Raw genomic sequence first — 24,490 nt, 5'->3', positions numbered from 1 at the left:
CTCCTCGCAGTGTGATTGAGTTGTCCTCCGCTCGATTCACAGTGCCGAATGCCGCCGAGCTCAGTTCCCTGCGGCGTTACAGCGCACGGGAGCGGAGAACGGTGGCAAATTCAAAATAGTAAAAAGACACAAAACAGACACAGCACTGTAATCTTACAGATTACAGTACTGTATTAAAAAATACACACCCCTTTGTCCCTAGAGATCTGTGCAATGCCCTGCATGCACTTTTATATTATAAATACAGTTTTTTTCTGCCTGAAATTTGGCGATTGTCCATAGCAACCAAAAAGTATCCCTTTTTCAGTATTTTAGGATTTGATTACATTATTGAATAATTTTTATTATATTGTAAACTTTATCATACCCGGGATGTCTGCTAGACTCTGGTTTGAACAGATTTAAGAGAGTTAGTCCTAAGAATTACAGGACTACAATATAAAACGCCAAATTTCCGTGCAAAATAATTGTACCTCTTTCAGCACCTAAAGCGAGACTGAATCATACCGCCAGCGAGGTTAATTAATGGCCTCTCAGAGTTAAACAACCGCCCTGTAGCCGTTAATCGGCTATGGGACGGTTTTTAAGTGGTTAAAACACCAGGTTCTTGGTTCCAGTACTTGTGGGGTCCCTGTACAAGCTCATCAAACAAAGTCACAGTTCCTCCCAGCTGCGGGATCCAATATAGATATGTGAACCAAGAATCCTATCCAGCAGCCTGCATTACTCCCAGCACTTCCGTTCAGGTAGACGTAGTGCGACCTGCTGGATCACGCTAGGCCCCGCCCAGTAGACGGGGGAAAGGGGGTTTTCACAGGAGACGCCACGTTCCGGATAGACCCCGCCCCCTGATCAGCTGACGCTGCCTGGCTTGTGTTGTGACAGGGAGGCGGCCGCGGATGAGACGGCGGAGAAGACAGGAGAGCTGGTAATGGTCACCCGGGGCCGGGGGCTGTGACCAGGGCAGGAGCACGAGCACGGCTGAAGCCTATTATTGTGGGGGAGGAGGCAGGAGAGCAGAGGACAGGCCCAGGGCAGGAGGCATACTGGTATCCGTGAGCACCTCTTCCTCCTCCTTCCATGCTAGTTCTAGGGACTAGGCGAGCCCTATGCTGAGCACTTCCTGTCCCAGTGTCCCCCCTCACCTGGCTGCCATAGGCCCCCCTTTGTCCTGGCTCCTACCTCTGTACACCCCCCCCCCCCCCCCCCATACTACTAAGTTCTATGTGTAGCTGCACTCAGTGCTCCTACACTAGGAAATTCAGTGTCTGATAACTTCTAAAGTGTCCGGACTGCCCACTTATTTTCCATCATCACCTCAGTCTTGGCTGCCATGCTTTCCTTATAACTTTTCCTGAATTATCATCATTTGATAGGAAGCAGGGGCAGATAGAGCAGAACTAAACCCATCATTTAAAGGGTTAGTCCACCTTTACAGAAAAACAAACTCCGGACACCCTCCCCCCACCCTTCAGTCCCTACTGTACTTACCTTTGGGGTTGCAGAGCTGTTGAACATTGACAGCGCTGACCGATCAGAATCTAGGTGGATCCTGGAAGCACTGACAGAAGAGCATAGATTTTGAATCTACAGACTGCTGGAGTGGCTGAGGGGGTGCTGACAGTTCAGCAGCCCCAGTGGTAAGTACAGCAGGGACCAGGGGAAGGGTGTTCAGTGTTAGTTTACCCTTACATATTTTTTCTGTAAAGGTGAACAAATGCTGTAAAGTTCTAAGGCGTTTTCTTTAATATAAAGCAGTTGTTTACCGCTGTATTTTTTTTAAGCTAAAGTCATGACTAAGGATGAGCTCAGGCGTGTTCGTATGGTCCATGTGCTGAGCCTGCCAGGAAGTCGCGTAGCGCTGCGCTAATCGCAGGCAATGACACATTGCCCAATCTCTGCAGCCGCGCATCGGGGCAATGTCTCACTGCCTGTGATTAGCACAGAGCTGCGCCGACTTCCTGGGGGGCTCTGCACGTGAACACGCCTGAGCTCATCTTTAGTCATGATGTGCTAGTACGCATGTTAAACTTTCCTTAAAACTAAGCTGTTCCAGCACGCATCCATCTTTCCCATCTTTCCCATCTTGCTTCTGGATCTGTGGGCTACTGTGACTGGCCGGAGCCGCGATGACATCGCTCCCGTGCAGGAGCCACCATTCACAGCACAGGGCTTGGCAGGAATGACACGGCGGCTGTTCCTTCAGAGGGCATGAGCTAGTGATGTCACTTGCTGCATGTGATGTAAGTATCTCCTAAACAGTGCAAGTTTAGGAGATATTCATTTTACCTACAGGTAAGCCTTGTTATAGACTTACCTGTAGGTGACAATTGCAAAGTGGACTTTACTACTGCTTTAAAGTGATGCATCATTTTTTTTTTTTTTTTTCATGAAGAAAACAAAACAAAAAAAAAGTTGCTTACCTTTTACTGTTCAAAAGTATTGCACAGAGCAGTCTCTTACCTCCTCCTCTGGTGTCCCCTGCTGGCGCTCTCCGCTCCTCTTCTCTGAGTGCCCCCAAAGCAAGCTGAGCACTAAACTTAGGAGATATTCACCCTGGATGCAGCCGGTGACATCACCAGCGCATACGCTCTGAAGGTCCAGCATGCCGTGCTGGATCTTCAGAGCTTTGTGTGGGAGTCACAGCTCCAGGCACTCATACAGACAGAGGCCACAAACCAGGGAGGAAGATCAAGGAAAGATGGAAAGTCTATGTTCGGTGACCACGCCCCTGAAGGGCTTGGATCTAAGATAAATATTTAATCGTATGTTAGTATGCGATGCGTACTAGCACATTATGTAATTGCCTTACAGGTGTTGTTTTTTTTTTTTTTAACTGCCATGGTTTACTACTGCTTTAGTGCCAGTTTACACTACTGCGATGCGTGAACCAGTTCGATTCCAGCGCCGTTTCCCGCATCACATAGGATTTGCAAGCAGTTCACAATGCCCTATGCAAACCTCTGCGGGTGTCAATTGAAAGTTAATGACACCCCCAGATTGGTTCGCATATTGCAGTGCGACCTGTCAAATGGTGCAGGAACTGGAATAGTTGTGAACACCCATGCGATCCGATTCCGGTGCGGACCAAAAAAAGGGTCCTGCACCATTTTTGTGTGAATTCAACCATACAATCTGCATGGCTGAATTTGCATCACACAGACATCACATGTGATCTGCACAGCAGTGTATTGCGAATCGCATGCAATGTCTAACATCACACCAGTGTGAACCCAGCCTTAAAGAATAACTATACTAAACCCATCGACTTAAGTTTTCAAGAATTGCATTCTCCAGACTGTATCTGTCACATTAGTTCTTAAAGAGGAAGTAAACCCCTTCAAACCACTTTGACCTACAGGTAAGCCTAGATTAAGGCTTACCTGTAGGTCCAAGCAATATCTCCTAAACCTATATGGTTTAGGAGATATTTGCCCGAAAATGGGCACCGCTGTCTACGGCGCATGCGCCGTAGACAGCGGCGCGCAGGCGCACTAAATGCGGCAAATCCAAGAATGGATTTGCCTAATTTGTCGACTCCCGTGCGCATGCGCGGGAGTGACGTAATCGCGGCTTCGCCGCTGTCATTGGTCGGAGCTGCGAGACGCCACCAGCAAGATGGATGCGGCGGACTACAGGGATCAGCGGCGACTTCGCTGGCTCCTGTGTCAGGTAAGTGACACATAATGAGCTACTATGCGATGCATAGTAGTCCATTATGCTTTACCTTTGCAGGGAAAAAAAGAGGAAGTAAACCCATCAGGGTTTACTTCCTCTTTAAGCAAATTGTCATAACTGATAACTTGTGCAGTATGATGGCCGTTGCAGATCAAAGGCCATGATGGAATCTTCTTTGGCTAAAAAAAAAAAAAAAAAAGATAGGAGGGGTTAGTTTCGCCTTTAACTGCTTTCCAAAACCGCTATTTTATTTCAGCTGAACTGTCAAGCCAACAAATATATACCTGGTGTCATAGCTGATCTCACATGCAGCACCATGGCAACTGCAGATCGGAGGCCAAGATGGCAGCTTCCTTGGCTGTAAAAGATGTGTGTGTGTGTGTGTGTGTGTGTGTGTGTGTGTGTGTGTGGGGGGGGGGGGGGGGGGTCCACGTTAAGGTAATTTTCAAGTTTAAAACAGAGGAATCAAATTAAACACCACGTTCCAATATGAAAATATTCAAAACAATTTGGAGGGGGAAAGGGAGGTAACAAACCTCTGGACTTTAAAGGTGTTGGGTATGGAGATTGAAGCTCACTTAAACGACATATACAATCGATATTTTTATTATAAAGATTTTAAAAAATGAAGTCCCAAGGTTTGTTACCTCTTTCCCCCTCCATTTTTTTTTTTTTTTTTATATTTCCAACTGTAGATTCTTTGTACAGTCAACTTTCTGGTAGCTATCAGTCTATTGAATGAGCAAGACAAAAATCGCACAGATAGTAATGGTTTTATTTGACCTGAGTCAATAAGTTGTGGAGGAAGAAAATAGATTGACACTTATGATCAATCCACATTGTAAGGGTGTAAGAAAACATCAGTGATTGACCCCATACAGTCTATTATTTTTCTGCCGCAACTGATCAACTTGGGTTGAGTAAAAGTGTTGCTCAGTGTCCGATTTGATTGTTTTGACCAATCATTCTGTTTTATATGGCAACCAGTAGATTGACCTAAAACTGTGTAATTATATGAATGACACTGTATCCTATAATCCATCTGTTTCCAATCAGACAGGCCCTGTTACAATATAGTTGTTAATACAGAGAAATTGTACTGTGTGGGGGTTGATCTTTATGAAGTCAGTTCTATCTAAATGGAAGCTGTTCCTTTCTGAAGTACTCATGATAGGTTTCAGATTTTCCCATTCCCTTGATCACTGCAGATCATGTTTTTAATGCTTATGCATTTATCATCTTGTTTTTATTTTGATGTTTTTTCAGCGTTTGTGTATTGATTTTTTTTTTTTTCTCACAGTTCCTGATTTGCACCCCCATCCAGAACAAGCAGCCTTGCACTGCCTACTAATGTTTTTGTGTGTGAAAACGATTCTTCTATTGTGCGTGGTGATTCAAGGTGCAGAGGTTACGTGTTTCTGTTCTGGGCAGGCGTTATTTTAAGCAGGAACCAAAGTGTTCATTAGGAAATTTTCCCACATACATAAGAACATCGCCTCGCTAAATCCTGCACCTCCCCACCATGGACTCAAATTCCATGGCACCTCATCACCCAATCATACTCCCACGTTCACAGGCAGCTGCCACCAACCCCCACTCTCATACTGGAATAGCAAAACCTCGGAGAATAACGCAACAGACAATAATGTGTTTGCATGTCTGCTGCCTTTTACATCCCACCGTATTAGTAATCACTGGTGGCACAAAGCATGAAAAATGAACCCCCAATTCTATCCTTTGTGTCACAGACATCTTCTGTTCTGTGCCTTCTTACTACGCTGTAATTGATTCTAGTCAGTGCTGATTTTCTCAGTGATTGTAATAAACAATATGGAAGGTGCATCAATACCAATTAATTGCAATAGAATAAAATGGTAAGTAAACTTTCACAAATGAAGCAGGGCTGTGTTGTACATTCTGCTGAAAATCTGCATCGCCGCGCTCGCTTAGCAGCCAGGGATGCATCCACAAAAGATATTGCAATATTGCTCTTTTGTTATGTTAGGCTTGCGGCACTGTTGCTTGCGATGGAAGGGTTAATGCTATTATGCCTGTCTCTAGTACCTTGGATGTCAGCTCGATGGAATAATAGCATGTACGCTAGTCTGAGCCGTTGCTACTGTTGTGTCTGGTTGGTGGGGAGGGGACCTCTCGTCTCTCTGATGCATAACTTTGGTTCTCCCTGCCCCCAACTCATTGTGGCTTTTTCCTGATTGTTTCAGATGTGAATTGAGATGGAAGGCTTAGGGGAGAAGAAGCCCTGGGGGAAGCTGAGCCGATTGCTTGGAGCGGAGACAGAGGCTGCTTCCGAGCTTTTCCTGTGCAAGAAGGAATGGACAATTGGAAGAAAGAAAGGTACTTCTGTAACCTATATAAAACAAGGCTTAATGGAAAGGCCATAGATGAATGGTGTACATTCAACGGAAAAACTTTGTTTATTGTTTAATAGCTGTCTGGTCAGATCTCTGGTTATTTCCTAATAAAAATTATTGTCATTTCTGAAATTGGGATGGCTGTTAATATGCAAACTAGCTGATCTCTCAAACTAGACAACCAGAATAAATTGTCTGCTACGCTTCCTTGCTTGCAGGGCTGGATCTGTGCTTGACAGCTGCTGTGACGTGCAGAAGCGGGGCCTTATACTTGGTTCCTTGAATTCCTACACATGTATTTTGAGTGTTTATCCTCACGCCCAGTGTTTTCTATATACAAAGGGTTGCTGCTTTTCTCAGATGGCATGGGGATTATGCTGTCTTCATTTGAGATGCACCTAGGGCTTAGCAGAGTTCCGAAAAGGATAAGTTCACTTTTCATAACCGGTTACATGCCCCCAATCCCGCTGTGACAACAGACTGGGGATCCTCACCCCATATCTGCTGCCACAATAAAAAAAAAAGACATGGTCGTGTGAGGCTCCACCCACCTAGCTGCATCTTTCATTAACTGTGAATGGAAAACTACAAGGTTCGGTAGGCTTGTAATTTTTAGTGAACTACCATGGTGCTGTGAGCGTTGTAGTTCATTGAGTCTTCCTGTACAAGCAAGCCAATACACTGACAGTTCTGCAGGAGACATGCATGGCATCAGTGATAGATAGATATATATATATCTCTATCTCTATCTATTTTCATAATTGACAGACCAATTTTTGAGCTTCTCAAAGCATTTTTATTTAAAGTTAGCTATACCGTTCTTTTGCTGGCCCATTTAACAGTATCTGTACATAGAGGCTGTTGCAGGATTTTCATGCTCCCCTCTCATGTCGCAACTATTTAGCAATCACTCTGGAGCAGCTGTAAAAACTCAGACTGGAGATCATTTTTTTTTTTTTTTTTTTTTTTTTTTTTTTTTATCTAATGTGGAACTTCACAACATTGACTATTTTTAATCCTCTTCCTGCTAGCATTAAGCCCTGTACACATGATCAGAAAATTGTACGAAAAGTAGCGATTTCTGAGCAATCGTACGATAATCTGGTCATTGGTACAGAGCTTTTGAGAGCCAATCAAGACAGTTGATCCAACATGCACAAATTTTTTTTTTTTAAAGTACGGTGCCAGACAAGACAATTTTTATTTAATCAGTACAGTTGTCGATCGAAAATGTAATACAAATACACTACAGCACGTTACTTCACTTCTGAATTTTTATTCTGTCATACGAGAATTTTTGTGACTTTAGTAAACTCTTCAGGTTCGATCTGAGATTGGCTTTCAAAAAAAAAAAGCACGATCATTTGTCCGATTAATCTCATAGTGTGTACCAGGCATTCATAAATGTGTAAGCAAATATGATATACTTTCCTATTTTAAACCTTTTTTTTTTTTTTTTTTTTTTTTTTTTCATTACTTCAGTTACTTCCTGGTTTTCATGCCTAGGCAAATTTATGTCATACATCCCAGGAGTCTTCAGTAGGGGAGAAAAGGCTTTCTCAGCTAAGCTCATCCTCTCTTGCTTGCATGTCTGAGCTAAGGGCAGGTAGATTCCTGGAAGTAAATGCTACATGATGAATCATCTGCCCTTACTCAAGATAGCCAGAAATGCCAGGGGGTGTTTTTCCAAAGTGATTTCTAAAAATAATAAAGCATGGAGACATGCATGGGTGGTTGAGTTTGCTTTGAATATTAAAAATTTAAATGGCATTTTTGGTTTGTGATGCTCAGATGAAGTGTAGTTCCACTTTATAGTCAAATTTTACAGTCTGCCTGAAAACATTTACTCCATCCCTTCTTTCTTAAATGTCTGGAACTAGTTTTGTTTTTATTGGCTGACCTCCACCCAATTGGGAAAGCATAGATGAAGAAAGTGAAAGTATGTAAAGTGTATTTTTACAGAAAGTATTTACAATGTTTATGTAGACATTGCTTGGCAGTTGTGATAGAGGGGAAACGATTAAGGGCTGACAACAGCCTCTGTGCACAGGTAATGGGATAATCAAGAGGAATGGAATATTGTACTTAAACATCCCACCTGCATCCATAAGCTTCTCATCTGCTGAATCTGACAGTCTAGGAGGAATTACATCCAGGTTCTGACTGCCTTTACCTATCAGGAATCCAACACTACTGATGGCTTCTGAATGACCTTTTATTGTAGCTAATGAAGCATAGTAGTAGTAGTAGTAAAAGTCTTATTTTTTTACCTTAATACATTCTCTGTATTAAGATAAAAAAAAAAAAAAAGAAAAAACTACTAGTAGCCCCACTTTCTGCCCTTCCCCCCACCCCCAAAATACTCACCTGGGCTTGAACTCAATCCAGCACTGTACGCATCTGCGTAGCTTCTCTCCCCTGTTTCAAAGGCTTGGCTAAGAGCAGTGGGAGCCATTGTCGCCTGCTGCTGTCAGTCCAAAACCTGGGGACGTGGCTGAGGCAGGCTGTGGGTCTGAATAGATGCAAACGGCCCGTCCCAGGATCAAGCGAGTACGAGTGCCCCCATAGGAAGTGACTTCCTGATAGGGGCACTCAGCGGAAGAGGTGCCAGGGACGCTGGCAGAGGGCCCCAGAAGAGGAGGATTAGGACTGCTCTGTGCAGAACCATTATACAGAGCAGGTAAGTATAACATTATAATTTTAATGAAAAAACATTTAAGGCTTTACAATGACTTTAAGATTATTACTGTCTAATTCCTTCATGCTAAATGTAGTTTACTTTTGGGTAAGTAAGCCACAAACAAATACCAGCCTTTCTAACTTGCTTGACCATTTTTTATTTTTTAAGATCTGATTGGTAACTGTCACCTAATGTCTTTGGGTGACTTGGTTAAATAATTCCTGTGACTCTTGTCATAAGCAATCATGTTTTATGAAATGTCTACCACAGATGGATCAAGAACTGTTGCTGATAGGCATATATGTTGCTCCTTGTTAACTGAATCGATGGGTGATTTGTTAAGGGGAAAGTCATTTTGAAGTTGAATTCTGTATTCCTAACACTGCTCTGTATCGTATGGTAGGTCTCATCTGATTATGTGTTCCTACAGGCTGTGATCTGTCATTCCCTGGAAACAAGTTGGTGTCTGGAGAACACTGTAAAATCATAGTGGATGAAAAGTCTGGCCTTGTTTCACTAGAGGACACTAGGTAACTTGGCATTTAATTGTTTCATGGCTCAGCCAACTGAGCCAAACCCAAACTGGGTTTTTTTTTTATTTATTTTTTTATTATTATGAAGTCTACTGTATATGACTTTCTTGTAGTTCAGTTTCCAGTCATATTGTTCTACTTTTTAGTAGATAGCTGTTGGGTTAATGTGGGTTCTAGCACTCGCATAGACAAAATATGTGTTTTATTTACTTAACTATACATTAAGTGGCCACTCTATGGGGTTTGCCTGCTTAAAGTGTAACTAAGGGTAAAATGTTTTTGGAAAGAGATTTGAATACCTGTTGACGTCAGAACAGTAACAGAGAGAAAATCTTCCAATGGGGCCACTAGTTCTGTTTTACACCCTGATTTTCTCTCAATTCTTGTTTGACAATCGGACAGGAAATTAAGGGAAATGTCCCCTATGAGGAACAGATGGCGAAACAACAGAAAAGGAGTGGCTTATAACCCTCCCTTACTCTATCCAAAATTAGAAAAAAAAATGCCTTTAAAGTGTAGGTAAACTCTCAACAGTACACTTCCCTTATTTGCTCCCCTTTTTCTAATGCTGCCGCTCTTTCTTGCTGGTGTAGGCAGCATTAATTAACACAGCCCCATTGACAGAAGAGCTGCTAGGGGACAGATGCCTTCCGTTGACTCCATGCAGCTCGGTTTGCAGCAGGCGACATGAGGATAATGTAAGGAAAACCGCTTGCAGCTTAACTATGCAATCATCTCTGATTTGGCTAGCTGCTAGTGAACACGTTGCATTCACAATAGTGGGGAATAAGTTAGTGTTGACTGGGCTGTGTGAATTATCAGGTGATGCATCCCACTGGTACATCAGCATCAACTATATAATAATAATATAGTCACATAGTAGGTAAAGTTGAAAAAAGACACAAGTCCATCAAGTCCAACCTATGGATGTCAGTATTACATTGTATATCCCTGTATGTTTTGGTGCTTATCTAATAGTTTTTTGAAACTGTCGATTGCCCCCCCCACCCCACTGAAACCACCGCCTGTGGAAGGGCATTCCACATCCTTGCCACTCTTAGAGTAAAGAACCCTCTACACAGTTTGAGGTTAAACCTCCTTTTCTAATTTTAATGACTAGCCATGTGTCTTATTAAACTCTTCCGCAAAAAAGTTTTATCACCTGTATGGTATTTGTAAATTGAAATTGTATCCCCTCTCAAGCATCTCTTCTCCAGAGAGAATAAGTTCAGTGCTCGCAACCTTTCCTCATAACTAATATTCTCCAGAACCTTTATTAGCTTTGTTGCCCTTCTTTATACTCTCTTCATTTCCAGTACATCTTTCCCGAGGACTGGTGCCCAGAATTTGACAGCATACACCAGATGAGGCCAGACCAAAGTCTTGTAGAGTGGAAGAATTATCGTTTTATCCCTGAAGTTAATCCCCTTTTTAATGCATGCCAATATTCTTTTTGCTTTGTTAGCAGCAGCTTGGCATTGCATGCCATCGCTGAGCCCATCTACTAGGACCCCCAGGTCCTTTGCTCCATCCTAGATTCCCCCAGAGGTTCACCCCCTACTGAGTAGATGGCATTCATATGTTTGCCACCCAAATGTATTATTTTACATTTTTCTACATTAAACCTCATTTGCCATGTAGTTGCCCACCCCATTAATTTGTTTAGATCTTATTGTAAGGTTTCCACATCCTGCAGAGAAGTTATTGCCTTGCTTAGCTTAGTGACGTCCGCAAATATAGATTCCAAAACTGAATAAAAATATTGAAATATAAAAATAGCTTTTTCCTGAAGTTTAGTTTTAATGTGCTGCAAGTACTGTGGAGCTATTCATCCTCAAAATTCATAGCAGGAGCATAAACAGTGACTCAGAAGCCTTTCAGCCTAATCTCATCTTTAGCTTTCATCTTAAAGCGGAGCTCCAGGCTCCATCAGAAATAATTAAGTCAGCAGATACAAAAACTGGCAGACAAGCGGAGCTTCCCCTTTTGGGTGGAACTCTGCTTTAATAAAACACTATTCAGTCATACTACACTATAGCAGCAAACTAATCAGATCTTACAACTATGCCTCTCCTGAACTAACTCTTTAATGTAAACAGGTTCTCTGAGAGGGGTAGCGGGGAGAGCAGAGCTGCTGACACCAACTTGGAACTTTATGAATCTTTCTTTCTGCTGTGATCTTTGAAGACCAATTGCTCTACAGTGCCTGCTGCTATGGCCCTCAACAAGGGCTTTTTTCAAAGATTATTTACTGTTTGTCAAGAATATGTAAATGCAATGCCCTGGTCAGTTTTTCCCAGTGGATTTTTTTTAATTGCTATATGTCCTGCCTCCATGATTCCTGTCGGGACAAGCAACAATGATGACTATGGAGAAATATGAGGTGCCAGAGTTTTTCAGAGGGGTAATTTGTAGATTTTATACTTTTGGTAGCCGGTAGTTGCTTCAAAGACACAATCTGCAAAGGGAAAATTAAAAGAAACAAATCATTCTCCGTATTTGAATTGCAATGTATGTACATCTTCTTTATATGATATAAAACTTGTCCATCAGCAGAAGACAAATATAAACCCACCATCTACTTTATAATATTGTTATTTAGGATTTATATAGTGCCAACAGTTTGTGCAGCGCTTTACAACATGAGGGCAGATCGTACAGTTACAATACAATTCAATACAGGAGGAATCAGAGGGCCCTGCTCATTAGAGGTTACAATCTATATTGGCATTTAAACTGGTTTTAAAGTCAAGGTTTTTTATCCTAATGCATTCTATGCAGTAGGATAAGCCTTCTGTGTGCAGCAGCCGCCCTGAGCCCTGTCTCTCTCCAGGGATGTCCTTGAGTCCCTCAGCCCTCCTGATTTGCTGAGACACAGCAGTGGCACCATTGGCTCCTGCTGCTGTCAATCAGTCATTTAGCCAATCAAGTGATAAAGGCCGTGGGACCAATTAAACTGTTTACCCCATCCTCCAGGTTGTTTATCAACAAATTAAACAGGGTTGGTCCCAGCACAGAACCCTGGAGGACCCCACTTCCCACCCCTGACCATTCTGAATATTCCCCATTTATCACCACCTTCTGAACTCGCCCTTGTAGCCAGTTTTCAATCCATGTACTCACCCTATGGTCCATGCCAACGGACCATACTTTGTATAGTTAACATTTATGGGGAACTGTGTCAAATGCTTTTGCAAAATCTAGATGCATCATGTCTTCGGGCCTTCCTTTTATCTAGATGGCAGCTCACCTCCTCATAGAAGGTTAAAAGATTGGTTTGACGAGAACAATTCTTTATGAATCCATGCTGACTATTGCTAATGATACCATTTTCATTACTAAAATCTTGTAAATAGTCCCTTCCAAGAGCTTGCATACTATTGATGTTAGGCTAACTGGGCTGTAATTCCCAGGGATGTATTTTGACCCTTTTTTATATATTGGTGCTTCATTGGCTTTTCTCCAATCAGCTGGTCCATTCCAGTCAGTAGCTTGTCCAGTAAAAATTAGGAACCATGGTCTGGCAATTACTTGACTGAGTTCCCTAAATAACCTCGGGTTCAAGCCCATCCTGTCCCGGTGATTTATTAATGTTAAGTTTCCCAAGTCTATTTCTAATTCTGTCCTCTGTTAGCCATGAGGGTGCTTCCTGTGATGTCATTAGAATAAACGCTGAAGTTTTGGTTACTGAGGAGAAGAAATTCAATACCTTTTGCCATTTCCCCATCTGTTGTAACCAGATGTCCTTCCTCCATTCTTTATGGGGCCAATATGGTCTGTCCTCCCTTTTTTACTGTTTATATACTTAAAGAATTTCTTGGTATAATTTTTTTTTTTTTGCTCTCCTCCGCTATGTGTATTTGTGTTCCATATTAGCCGCCCTAATTACATCCTTGCATATCTTGTTGAATTCTTTGTCATGTCTGAATGCTGATGATCCCTCAGCCTTGTATTTTTTGAAGGCCTTCTACTTTGCTTTTATATGCATTTTTACATTGGAGTTTAGCCAGGGTTTGACAAATTTGCTTTGATTCTAGGAGCCAGCTAAAGTTAGGAGCTGTGGTTGTGTGTGGTGGTTTTTTTTTTTTTTTTTTGCTATACTGCGCTGCACTACTTTAACTGACAATTGCGTGGTCATGCAACACTGTACACAAATGAAATTTATGTTTGCACAAATAGAACTTCCTTTTTTGTGGAATTTAATCATGACTGGGTTTTTTTTTTTTTTTGCATTAATGAAAAATTACTGAAAATTAAAAAGAAAAACAATATTTTTGCCCATGCATTGATCAGTGGCGTACGGCTGGGCACTGAGCCCGCCCAGTGCTAGGCGGGGGGGGGGGGGCAGCTGGGCACTGAGCCCACCCAGTGCTAGGCGGGGGGGGGGGCTGGGCAATGAGACCGCCCAGTGCTAGGCGGAGGGGGGGGGGGGGCTGGGCAATGAGACTGCCCAGGGCACATATAGAGGAGAAAGAGGAGCGTGCTGTGCAAGGCAGTCATTGTAGCCACCACCCATTACAAACTTAACATTAACGCTGCTGTCTCAGTGAACTACATCCACACAGGGTAGTACACTACCGCCCAGCCTACCTCTGTCCCCCGACACACCTCACACACTGATTCCAGCACAATACACAGGATCCAGCCGCTTCGGGGAAACAAGACTCCCACTGCCTGACGTCAGATTGTTGTCCACCAGGAGCCTCTCGCCCGAATGGTCAGTCCACCCCTGGACAGCCCATTATAGCTTCGGGAGGGGGTGGACATCCCCTCCCGCTGCTTGTTAAAAACAGCAGGGTTAAATGTTAACAAAACAAAAAAAAACACCTGCCTGGTGCATGTCGGGCAATGGGAATTGCACATCCCTGTAACGGTGAATGAGCTGACAACTGTCCAGGCGCCAGGATGCAATTTCTAGTCGCAATGGCGACCTGGCACCTGTGGTTTTTCAAGCCCTGAGTTAAGCCATCCAGGAATTTTGTTCACTCTTTTTTTTAAATTTATTTCCCAATGGGATGCACTGGCAAATGCCCTTATTTAATATGCTCTTAAAGCAAACCCATCTCTCCTCCATGTTCTTTTGTTTCTAAGATTATATCCCAATTTATATCTTGTAGCAAGGTTTGTAGTTTAACAAAGTACTATGGGAAAATCCCCCCGGGGGGGTTTTAATGCAACAAGATATCTAGATGTCTTTGTGGACCTTGCTTTGTGCACTGGTATGCAGTCATTTTGGAACAGGAAGGCGCCATCCCCTAACTGTTCCCACAAAGTTGAGGGCATGAAATTATCCAAAATGCCTTGGTATGCTGACATCTAAAGAGTTCACTTCACTGGAACTAAGGGGCCAAGCCCAACACCTAAAAAAGCAACCCTACCCCCCCCCCCCCCACTAAATGATTTGGTCCAGTGCACAAAGCAAGGTCCTTAAAGACTTGAATGACTGATTTTGGGGTGGAGGAACTTGACTGGCCTGCACAGTCCTGATCTCAACCTGATAGGATAGAACACCTTTGGCATGAATTAGAGCGGAGACTGCAAGCCGGGCCTTCTCATCCACATCAGTGCCTGACAAGTGCACTTCTGGGAGAATAGTCAAACATTCCCATAGACACACTCCTAAACTTTGTGGACAGTCTTCCCAGAAGAGTTGAAGCTGTTATAGCCGCAAAGCGTGGGCCAACTCCAAATTGAATCCTATGGACTAAGACGCCGTTAAAGTTCATGTGTGAGAAAAGGCAGATGTCCCAATACTTTTGGTAATTGTGTGTGTGTGTGTGTGTGTGTGTGTGTGTGTGTGTGTATGGAGATACCACATAGATGTAATATAACATAGCAAAATGGAACATCAAAGTGCACAGGTTACTTTTAGGTCAGCTTTTTACACCATTTAAGATGAGACCCAACTATATCGGGGATCTGATAATTTTAACTCCAGGGCTTAGTGCTGGATTGTGGCTATCACTAATAGTCAGCTGTTTTACCATGTAAATTCCTTGAGAAGCCAGCAGAGCTGCCTAGACCAGGTGCAGTTTTAGAGTGGCACTGGGACAGAAAAGTATAGTCCCAACATCATTTATAAAACACCATCTTGGAGTTAGGTGTTAAAAGAATAAAACCAAGTATCCTTCCTTTGAGTCCCCTTTTTGGTTAAAAAAAAAAAACAAAACTTTTTTTATTAAAAAATATAGCACATTGAATTAATCCTAGGGTATCAAATCTGTGACAAATAAGTGTTACATATTTTCTTAGTCAAATTATTCAATAACATTTTCCAAGATATACATGTAGATAAGATATATCTTGATTAGTACCGTTCATATATAAACCTTTCCAAATGAGAACATGTTTTGCTGCTTGGAGTCTATTTTCTAATCATCCCCCACCATCCCTTCAGGTCCACCTAGGATACAGTGAAGTGTCCACCAAGAGCCTGTCCGACTATATACATGTTGCAGAGTTCTTAAGCCATCTGTCCCCAATTTTTTTTCATGTTTGGAGGGGCACCCTCTATGGGTGTATATAAGCTTATTATAGGGCAGTGTGGCATTGACCTCCGTGATCCAGTGTGAGAGATTTGGGTTTCATCCACACTCTAGCAATAACTTTCCACGCAGAGAACAGCGTTTCGTGTAAGAATAATTTGGTAAACTTATTGGCGTCTGGGAAGATTCCTAAAAGACATTTCCTTGGCTAAAGTGTTATGGGGGAGCCCATGATGTCATGTAGGAATCTTACCACTTGTGACCAAAACATCTGGATTTTGGGACATTTTCACAAAAGGTGAAAAAAGGTACCAGTTTCTTAGGTGCACATAGGGCAGGCACTGGAGTAATTACTTTTATATTTTGAGATTCTAAGAGGTATGAGATATGCCCTGTGTGTTATAAAGATTTGGGTCAATCGGTCAGAGTTTGAGAGATACCATTTTACATGTGTCTAGGGCATCACTCCACTCATCGTCTTCGATGGAGCCTATCTCCCCCCACCCACCCGTTCTTCAGTGAGTAGGCCGCCACGGTCATTGGAGGAAGTGATAGCATAGTATAGAATTGTGAGATTAGCTTTTTGGGGGTCAGGGTTTTTTATGGCTTCCATTAGGGGGTTGTTACTTATAGAAAGGTCATCCAGGGGAAATTGTGTGCAAAAGGCATGGCAAAGCTGTAAGTATCTAAAGTACAGACTATTGGGAAGTGCAAACTCAGATTGCAAGCTATGGAAAGACTTTGGTTTTCCATTAGCGGTAATATGGGATAAGTAGAAAATGCCCCTTTTACTCCATACTCCACTGTTCGGAATCTCTCGAAATTCTTGGAGGGTCCTGTTATGCAACAAGGGGGTGTATTCATGTAGAAGTGAGAGGTGCAGTTTTTCAGCGGTTATATTTCATATTTTCCTATAATGGTAAATGAGAATCTCGCGGTCTGCTGTTCTACCCTCATTCTCTGTACCCCCAGTAATCGCTACCATGGAGTCTAGAGTTGATCTGGTCCATTTTGGGCACAAGAAGTTTAAGAACCTATCCTTATCCATTTTAATCTATATGAAAAATCTGTAAAATCTGGGCTGCAATATAATATAGGTTGAAGTCGGGCAGGGCCAGTCCAGCGAGATCAGTAGGTTGTTTGAGTTTGTGCCATGAAAGTTTGTTCCTGTTGTTGCCCCATACAAATGATTTTAAAAGGGCTTCCATCACTTTGAAATGTTTAAGTACCAAGTACACAGGGGAATGCCAGACCATATACAATATTTTTGGGAGCAGGACCATTTTAATGAGGTTTATGTGTCCCACAACACCCAGAGGGAGGCGTGTCCACATCTGCGTCTTCTGTTTTAATCATGTAAAACAACGGTAGTATGTTAAGTGAGACATAGTCTGCCGGGGTCCTGGTGGTCCGAATTCCTAGGTATTTAATACTGTCTACCCTCTGTAAAGGGATTAGGGCTCTGTCTCTGGGTGGTGGGAAGCTATCCAAAGGGAGTATCTGGGACTTGTCCCAATTAAACTTTAGGCCAGAAAATGTGCCAAATCTTTCTGTTAGGGCTAGTGGTAGTGAGTTGCCGGTGTCGTCCAAGTACAAAAGGGTGTCATCTGCATAAGTGCTGATTTATTTATTTATTTTTTCTACGACCCCTCCCCTGCGCAGTCCCACTATCTCCGTATGCACATGGATTGCAATGGCGAGTGGCTCTGCAGCCAATGCATAAAGCAGCGGCGACAGGGTGCACCCTTGTCTAGTACCCCTAGAAAGGGGAAATTGTTCTGAAGGTCAACCATTTGCCAGCACTCCAGATTCTGATAAAGTAGCTGGATCCATTTTATAAATCTTGGCCCCAGTCCAAATTTGCCCAGACAGGTCCATAGATATTTCCACTCAACAGAATCAAACGCCTTGGCAGTGTCCAAGGCGACTATTATCCTGGAACCTGGGCTGTCATGGGGAGTCTGAAGGTTGATAAATTCCTGCCTGGCATGAAGCCTGCTGGATCAGCGAGAGAATCACCTTGTTAAGGCGGATGGCAAGGACTTTTGCAAGTATCTTGACATCCACCTGCAATAGAGAGATGGGGCGGTAAGATTCCGGGAGGTGTGGGTCTTTGCCTCATAGATTCCGGGAGTTCGGCGTTTTCAAAGATGGAGTTGTATAATGTTAACAACCTAGGGGCGAATAGATCTAAATACGTAGAGTAAAACTCCACAGGTAGGCCGTCTTAGCCCGGGGCTTTTGACGATGGGAATTCTGCTATGGCTTAGAGATCTCTTCTTGTGTCAGAGGTTCCTCCTAGTTCTTGGGTTTGGTCCTCTGTTTTCCCTAATCTGTATCTCCGTCAAAAAAGACTCCATCTGGGAGAGACCATTAGAGACAGTGGTTGAGTATAGAGCGAAGAAGTTGAGAAACAGGTTGTGTCTCTGGTGTATAGTTAGCGAAGTGGAGGGAGATCACCACCAGGGGTCTCTCCTCGCTATGGACTAGGTAAGCTAGTAACTTCCCTGCTTTTTACCATGCTCAAATGACCTCTGCCTGAGAAAAAAGAGTTTACGCTTGGACGTTGAGGATTTGGCAATTAGTGTGCGACTTAAAGTAGGGTGTGGTGATTTTGTCACCGGGCAACTCATCCATATCCCCCCCCCCCCCCCAAAAAAAAAAACCCCACAAGCTGTTCTGAGCTTAGGTGAGCGGTCCGGGTGGGCCGGGGCTTCCTCAGGTGTATATAGGGTGCAAACCCTTTAGGCGAGGGTGGCTATCTGAATCGGAGAGCAATGTCATTATGCAGTCAGATGCCGCACCCGTCACGTATGTTGCAAGCAGGCGCATTAGGTGCGTATGAGCTGCTGTGTGGTTTGAAAAATATAAGGGTGTAAGAGCATCCTCTTATCTTCGGATATAATGTCCCTGGGCTTTGGGCCAGAGAGTGGCGGAGATAGTGAGTGATGTTATGCATTTTCTAATCCGCTCACTAGTTGTAGGGGACGCGGTTTCCAAAAAAAGGGGGGGGGGATAAGGCCATATGTAGTGGGAAAAAAAAGAGGCGGGGTGAGGAGAGGGAGACGTATGTGGGCAGATAGTAGAGGTAAGTGTGGAGAATAAATAAATATATATAATCTCTCTGCTTACATCCCGTTGCTCGAGCCATATTTAGAGCTGCCTCTGGGTCTTCAAAGAAATGTGCTCTGTCCTCGCCTTCCACACGCAATCGGGCCGGAAACAGCATGGCGTACTTTATATTCTTAATCCGCAGGTGACGTTTTACCTCTGAAGTTTTTGCGCTTTCTCTGGACCTCTGCTGAAAATTCTGAAGATTGCGACCGATTTGTTTCAAAATGGGATGTTGCCTTTTTCCCTGCTAAGGTGGAGGATAGCATCTCTGTCTCCTGAAATTCAGAAACTTGGCTATGAAAGTGTGTGGGGGTGCTCCTGGCGGTTTGCCCGATTTTTATTCAGTGTGCCCGCTCCACCACAAACGTGGGGGAGAACGTTTCTCTTCCACTCGTATCGGACAAAAGCGTCTCGAGAAAAGTTGGGAGGTCTCTCCCCTTCACTCCCTCCGATATGCCTATGAAGCGGAGGTTACACCTGCGGAGCCTATTTTCAATGTCATCTTGCTTTTGCAGGATTTGGTTCACCTGAAGCTGCATGGCGTCTGAGGAGATCTGCAGAGGCGGGAGGGAATCCACATTGCTCAGGCGGCTCTCTGCCTCTGCAACTCTCTCTAAGCTTCTGGAAATTCTGTCTAAAAAGATATCAACTTTTCCCTCTTCAATCTGCGCTGCGAGGTTGGTCTGACAAGATGTCGCAGCTTCTTGGCAAGCTGTTATAGCTTCTAGGAGCCTGGCTGTGTCCGTGCTCTGAGCGTTCTCCTCCCCCTGTGTGGCGGCGCCATCTTGGTCTGCGGGATCCGTCTCATCATGGCGGTATTAAGCCAGTTTAGCAGCCACCCCGGTGTTCCTTCGTGGTGGCTGGGAGTTGTTCGGTCCGGGGGTGTAAGTAGCTGGCGGGAATCTGCGTTCCGGATCTCAGGATGTCTGCACAGGATTTTCGACCGGCGGAGCTCAACTCACTTGCGTCCGATCTCTTCCCACTCCAGGCCACACCCCAGCCCCCCTTAAGTCTCTTTTAAAGAACTGAAAGACCTTTAGTTGGGCTCAAGAACAGGAATTTACCACCTTTGAACACCTGCCAGTTTGCCATCTGTGTCCCCTTTAGGGAGTCTCGCTCTCTCTCTCTCGCTCTCTTGCTCTCTCTCGCTCTCTTTTTTTTTTTTTTTTTTTTTTTTTTTTTGGATTGTCCCCAGAAAAGTAATAGAGGGGAAATCTTCCAATGGGGACACTAGTTCTGGTGACCTGGGGGGCTCCAATAGATTCTTTGCAGGGATTTTCTTTTACTTCCTGTTTTGGCTACAGGACAAGAAATTAAGGTAAATCTTCCGAATGAGACAGATGGCAAAAATCTTTAAATGGTGAAAGTTCTTGTAGAGACAGTAGTGCTTCAGCAGTGTGAAATTAGGAGATGCGTCGCTGGAGAGGCAAGTATAATGCAACTTGTTTTGCGGGGAACAAGATCATTTTGGGCACAGACAGTGTTTATGGTTATGACCTAGTTTAGTTTAACCACTTCCCGACCAGCGCACGACGATGTACGTCGACAGAATGGCACGGGCAGGCATATTGGCGTACAGGTACGTCCAATATTCAATGCCGCCCTGCCATCGGGAGCGCCACGCCGGCGGTGCACTCCCGCGCTGGTCGGGACCCCCGTGAGTCCGGTCGCGGGACCCGCGGACTCGATCGCCGCGGGCATCCCCGCGATCGTCTCACGGAGCGGCCGAATGGAGGAAATGCCGAGTAAACAGCATTTCTCCATTCTGCCTAGCAACTAGTGACGCTGATCTCTGCTCCATGTGATTGGAGCAGAGATCAGTGTTCACTAAATGAAAGCCCAACCCCCCCACAGTTAGTAAGACACCCCTAGGAACACTTAACCCCTACACTGCCACCCACTGGTTAACCCCATTCACTGCCAGTGTCATTTACACTGGAATCACTGCATTTATATAGCAGTGATTACTGTATAAATGACAATGGTCCCAAAAATGTGTCAAAAATGTCCGATGGGTCCCCCACAATGTCAGTCGCAATAAAAATCGCTGATCGCCGCCATTACTAGTAAAAAAATAAATAATAAAAAATTATTAATAAAAATGCTATAAAACTATCCCTATTTTGTAAACGCTATAACTTTTGCGCAAACCAATCAATCGCTTATTGCGATTTTTTTATTTTTTATTTTTTTTTTTTTTTTTTTTTTACCAAAAATATGTAGAAGAATACGTATCAGCCTAAACTGAGGGAAAAAAAATGTTTTTTTTATATATTTTTGGGGGATATTTATTATAACAAAAAGTAAAAAATAATGTGTTTTTTTTTTTTCAAAATTGTCGCTATATTTTTCTTTATAGCGCAAAAAATAAAAACCGCAGGGGTGATCAAATACCACCAAAAGAAAGCTCTATTTGTGGGAAAAAAAGGACGTCAATTTTGTTTGGGAGCCACGTCGCACCACCGCGCAATTGTCAGTTAAAGCGACGCAGTGCCGAATCGCAAAAAGTGGTCTGGTCTTTGACCAGCAAATTGGTCCGGTCTGAAAGTGGTTAAGGTGTTCACTTGTCATCCAACCAAGGCACACCTGATGCCATATCTAAACTTGTATTTTTCTCACTGATTAACAGCCTGGCAAGTTGTTGATTTTATATAGTATGTTAATGGACTACAAATACTATTCTATGCAATTTTGCAGTCACTACATTTTGAACGTCAATCTTGTTATCCACTTTTTGCAGCACAAATGGCACTGTGATCAACCAGCAGAAGGTGGTGAAGAAACAGACACATCCCTTGAAGAATGGTGATATTATCTATGTTGTGTATAAGAAAAATGAGCCAGAAAACAGTAAGTTGCATGTTGGGTTTTTTTTTTTTTTTTTTTCATGCTAAAAAATATAATCGCTATTATAATAGCTTAGTGAAGAATATAAAGGTTAAGTTCACCTTCTGAATATGTTAAATGTTACCCGTATTTAGGGTGTAACAAGTTCAGCAAACCCCCCTCTTTCCCTGTGACAGCAGATGGGAGGGGGTTCCTCTCCCCCCACAGCAGCTGGCACATTTTAAAATTCCTCCCTTGCACAGACACATCATTAATTCACAGAGATCTGTGAATAAATAAACTACAAGTCCCGCCTGCCATCGCAGCAGAAAGCTTGTAGTTCTCAAAGGGCTAGGAAGGTGCTGATAAGAGCCCTCCTAGTCCATTAACACTCTTTCAGTGTTCAAACATAAAGCCGGTACAGAATAATGGGCAAGAAAGCTGCAAGAGCCTGACATTGCACTGTGATCCGCTGATTGCAGGTGCAATACTTTGCATGCTTCTGTTGAAAAATAATAAATTATGATTTTTTTTTTGTGATCTTGGTCATCAAATGGGATCCAGAGCTGTGGTGTCTCTCGACGCTGCAAAGGCATTCGATTCGGTCGAGTGGGACTATTTATGGGAATGCCTAGCTAGATTTGGACCCCACTTCATTAAGTGGATCCACCTTTTATACCAGAATCCTTGTGCCAGGATTTTGGTTAATGGTAGGAAGTCTGAACCTTTTTCCCCTTTCTAGGGGTACGTGCCAGGGATGTCCTCTGCCCCCCCCCCCCCCCCCCCTGCTATATGCTCTCATGGTGGAACCTCTTGCTTCTGCCCTTAGAACACATCCAAGGCCTATGACATGGAGATCTAGAGGAGAAAATCAGCCTATACACAGATGAACCTTTGGTAACTATTCTGGCCTGAGAATCAATTGAGATTAATCCCAAATCCTACGTATAGATGTAGGTGTCCCCTCAGCACTCCAGGCCTCCTCCCCACTCCTCAGCGTTGGCTCCATGAAATGGTTGTCCTCCCCGGGTTTATATACGTTCTTTGGCACACCCCAGTTTATTTGCCCCTCAGACTCTTCAAATCCATTGAAGCTCTCGTCAACTCCTGTTTGTGCTGCTCGTCATAAACTGTCGTGGCAAATGCTGAAAAACCCCACTGAGTTAGGGGGTGTGGCTTTGCCCAACTTTAAAGCGGTTCTGCACCTTTAAAAAAAATATTAAAAGCCAGCAGCTACAAATATATTTCAGCTGCTGACTTTTTTTTATTTATTTTTATTTTTTTGTGATTAAGGATTTATTAAACTTTTGTAACTTGAATTTCCTTTTGGGAAACTGTCAAATCAGTTGGTTTAGTTCAACTTTTCTGTTTCAATATTTTTTTATTGAAAAGTTGAATAAACAAGAGACTACAATCTGCTCCTTGTGCGCCCTTGCAGGGGCTACAAAGCATGAACGTAAAACCAAAGGGCCAGCCATCACATTATACTTATAATAAACAGAAGAAAAAAAGAGGGAATATGAGTAGGGGATGGTATCGAGACTGGTTCCAGAACCAGGCAACTCATTCCCTCGTCGTTTCCGGAGGGCAGGCCCTTCTTCCACCACCCCCTCCTACGGGGGGCAGCAGAATTCCTTAGCAATGGGAGAGATTGCAAAGAAAAGTGAAGGAAAAATAGGGAACAAAAGAAGAAAAGATAGAGACAAGAAGGGGGGGGGGCGTTCGGGTGTGGGTGCCTCGCCAAGAGGAGTCAGACCAAGCCCAGGCATGCAGCTTGGAACGCGGGGAACTCATAGGAGATCCACGGCTCCCAGATTTTTAGAAATTTAGCATGAGAATCATGAACAATACTGGACATACGTTCCTGAAGTAACATTGCAGTCATGCGGGTTTTAACACCTTGAAAATCTACCCGTTGGGACTTCCAGGCTTGGGCAATGGTCCGCTTGGCCGCTATAAATAGATAAGTAGCCAACTTCTGTTGAGGGCCCCGCAAACCAGGTACCGGGCAATGTAGGAGAGCTAGCTTAGCGTCCCTTCGGATGGTTAGGTGGAAAAGTGTCTGCAGCAAACCAAAAATCCTAGACCAGAACCCCACCAGCCTTGGGCAAGCCCACCATGTATGCATAACATCACCTCGCTGTCCACAGTTGCGGAAGCACCTGTCCGTACTCCCAGGGAAAGCCCGACCTGTGTGGGCAGGTACCCAATACCATCGGAGCATTACTTTATATGCAGCCTCCAGGGTATTTGTGTTGAACGAGCATTTGGTGATTGTTTTCCAGGCCCTGCTCCAGTCCTCTGGGTCCACTGGGGTCTGAAGGTCCTTTTCCCATTGAGTCATATAAGAGAGGGGTGCTGATGGTGAACGGCTGGCTATTCAGGGAGGCATAAGTGGCCGAAATAAGGCCTGGGGACCCTGGGGCGTGTTGGCATGAATGTTCAAAAAAAGTTTTTTGGAAGGGGTAGGTGGACCTGTGGCGCAACGCTGCAATCCAGTGCTTTAATTGGATAAAGCGATAATGTTCGCTAGCCGGCGCCCCTTTTGTTTCCTGGATACTCTCCCAGGAGGGGAATAAGCGTGAGGAAAGAAAATTTTGGACTCGTGGGTAGCCATGTGAGGACCACCAGGAAAATGCCTGGGGCTCCTCCAGACCCGGGGGGGGGAAAAAGAGGGTTATGGGTGATGGGAAGTAGGGGTAGAAAGGGGGACATCAGATTGCTGGAAAAGCGAACTGAGTCTCAGCTGCTGACTTTTAATAAATTGACACTTACCTGTCCCAGGGTCCAGCGATGTTGGCG

The 24,490-nt window shown here is 43.8% G+C and overlaps 1 protein-coding gene across 2 annotated transcripts in view; it reads left to right on the top strand.

Annotated features, from left to right (window-relative positions):
* Nucleotides 1-772: 772 nt before the first annotated feature.
* Nucleotides 773-24,490, top strand: part of CHFR (checkpoint with forkhead and ring finger domains) — a 117,937-nt gene continuing 94,219 nt past the window's right edge. Inside the window, exons 1-4 of one of the 2 annotated variants that reach the window (XM_077461726.1) lie at nt 773-928; nt 5,901-6,033; nt 9,161-9,260; nt 21,603-21,712. In XM_077461726.1, coding sequence (XP_077317852.1) covers nt 5,913-6,033; nt 9,161-9,260; nt 21,603-21,712 — 331 coding nt within the window. In that variant the 5' untranslated portion in view covers nt 773-928; nt 5,901-5,912. Of the gene's footprint in view, nt 929-1,226; nt 1,641-5,900; nt 6,034-9,160; nt 9,261-21,602; nt 21,713-24,490 lie in introns of those variants that run through there. The other variant, XM_077461727.1, reaches the window with a different exon arrangement.

Source organism: Lithobates pipiens, unplaced genomic scaffold (genome assembly GCF_037356315.1).
Source record: "Lithobates pipiens isolate NorthernLeopardFrog02 unplaced genomic scaffold, aLitPip1_a1.2 Scaffold_3, whole genome shotgun sequence".
In the NCBI taxonomy this organism is placed as follows: domain Eukaryota; kingdom Metazoa; phylum Chordata; class Amphibia; order Anura; family Ranidae; genus Lithobates; species Lithobates pipiens.
The sequence above is the reverse complement of the archived record's forward strand: the minus strand, read 5'-3'. Positions and strand labels throughout refer to the sequence as shown.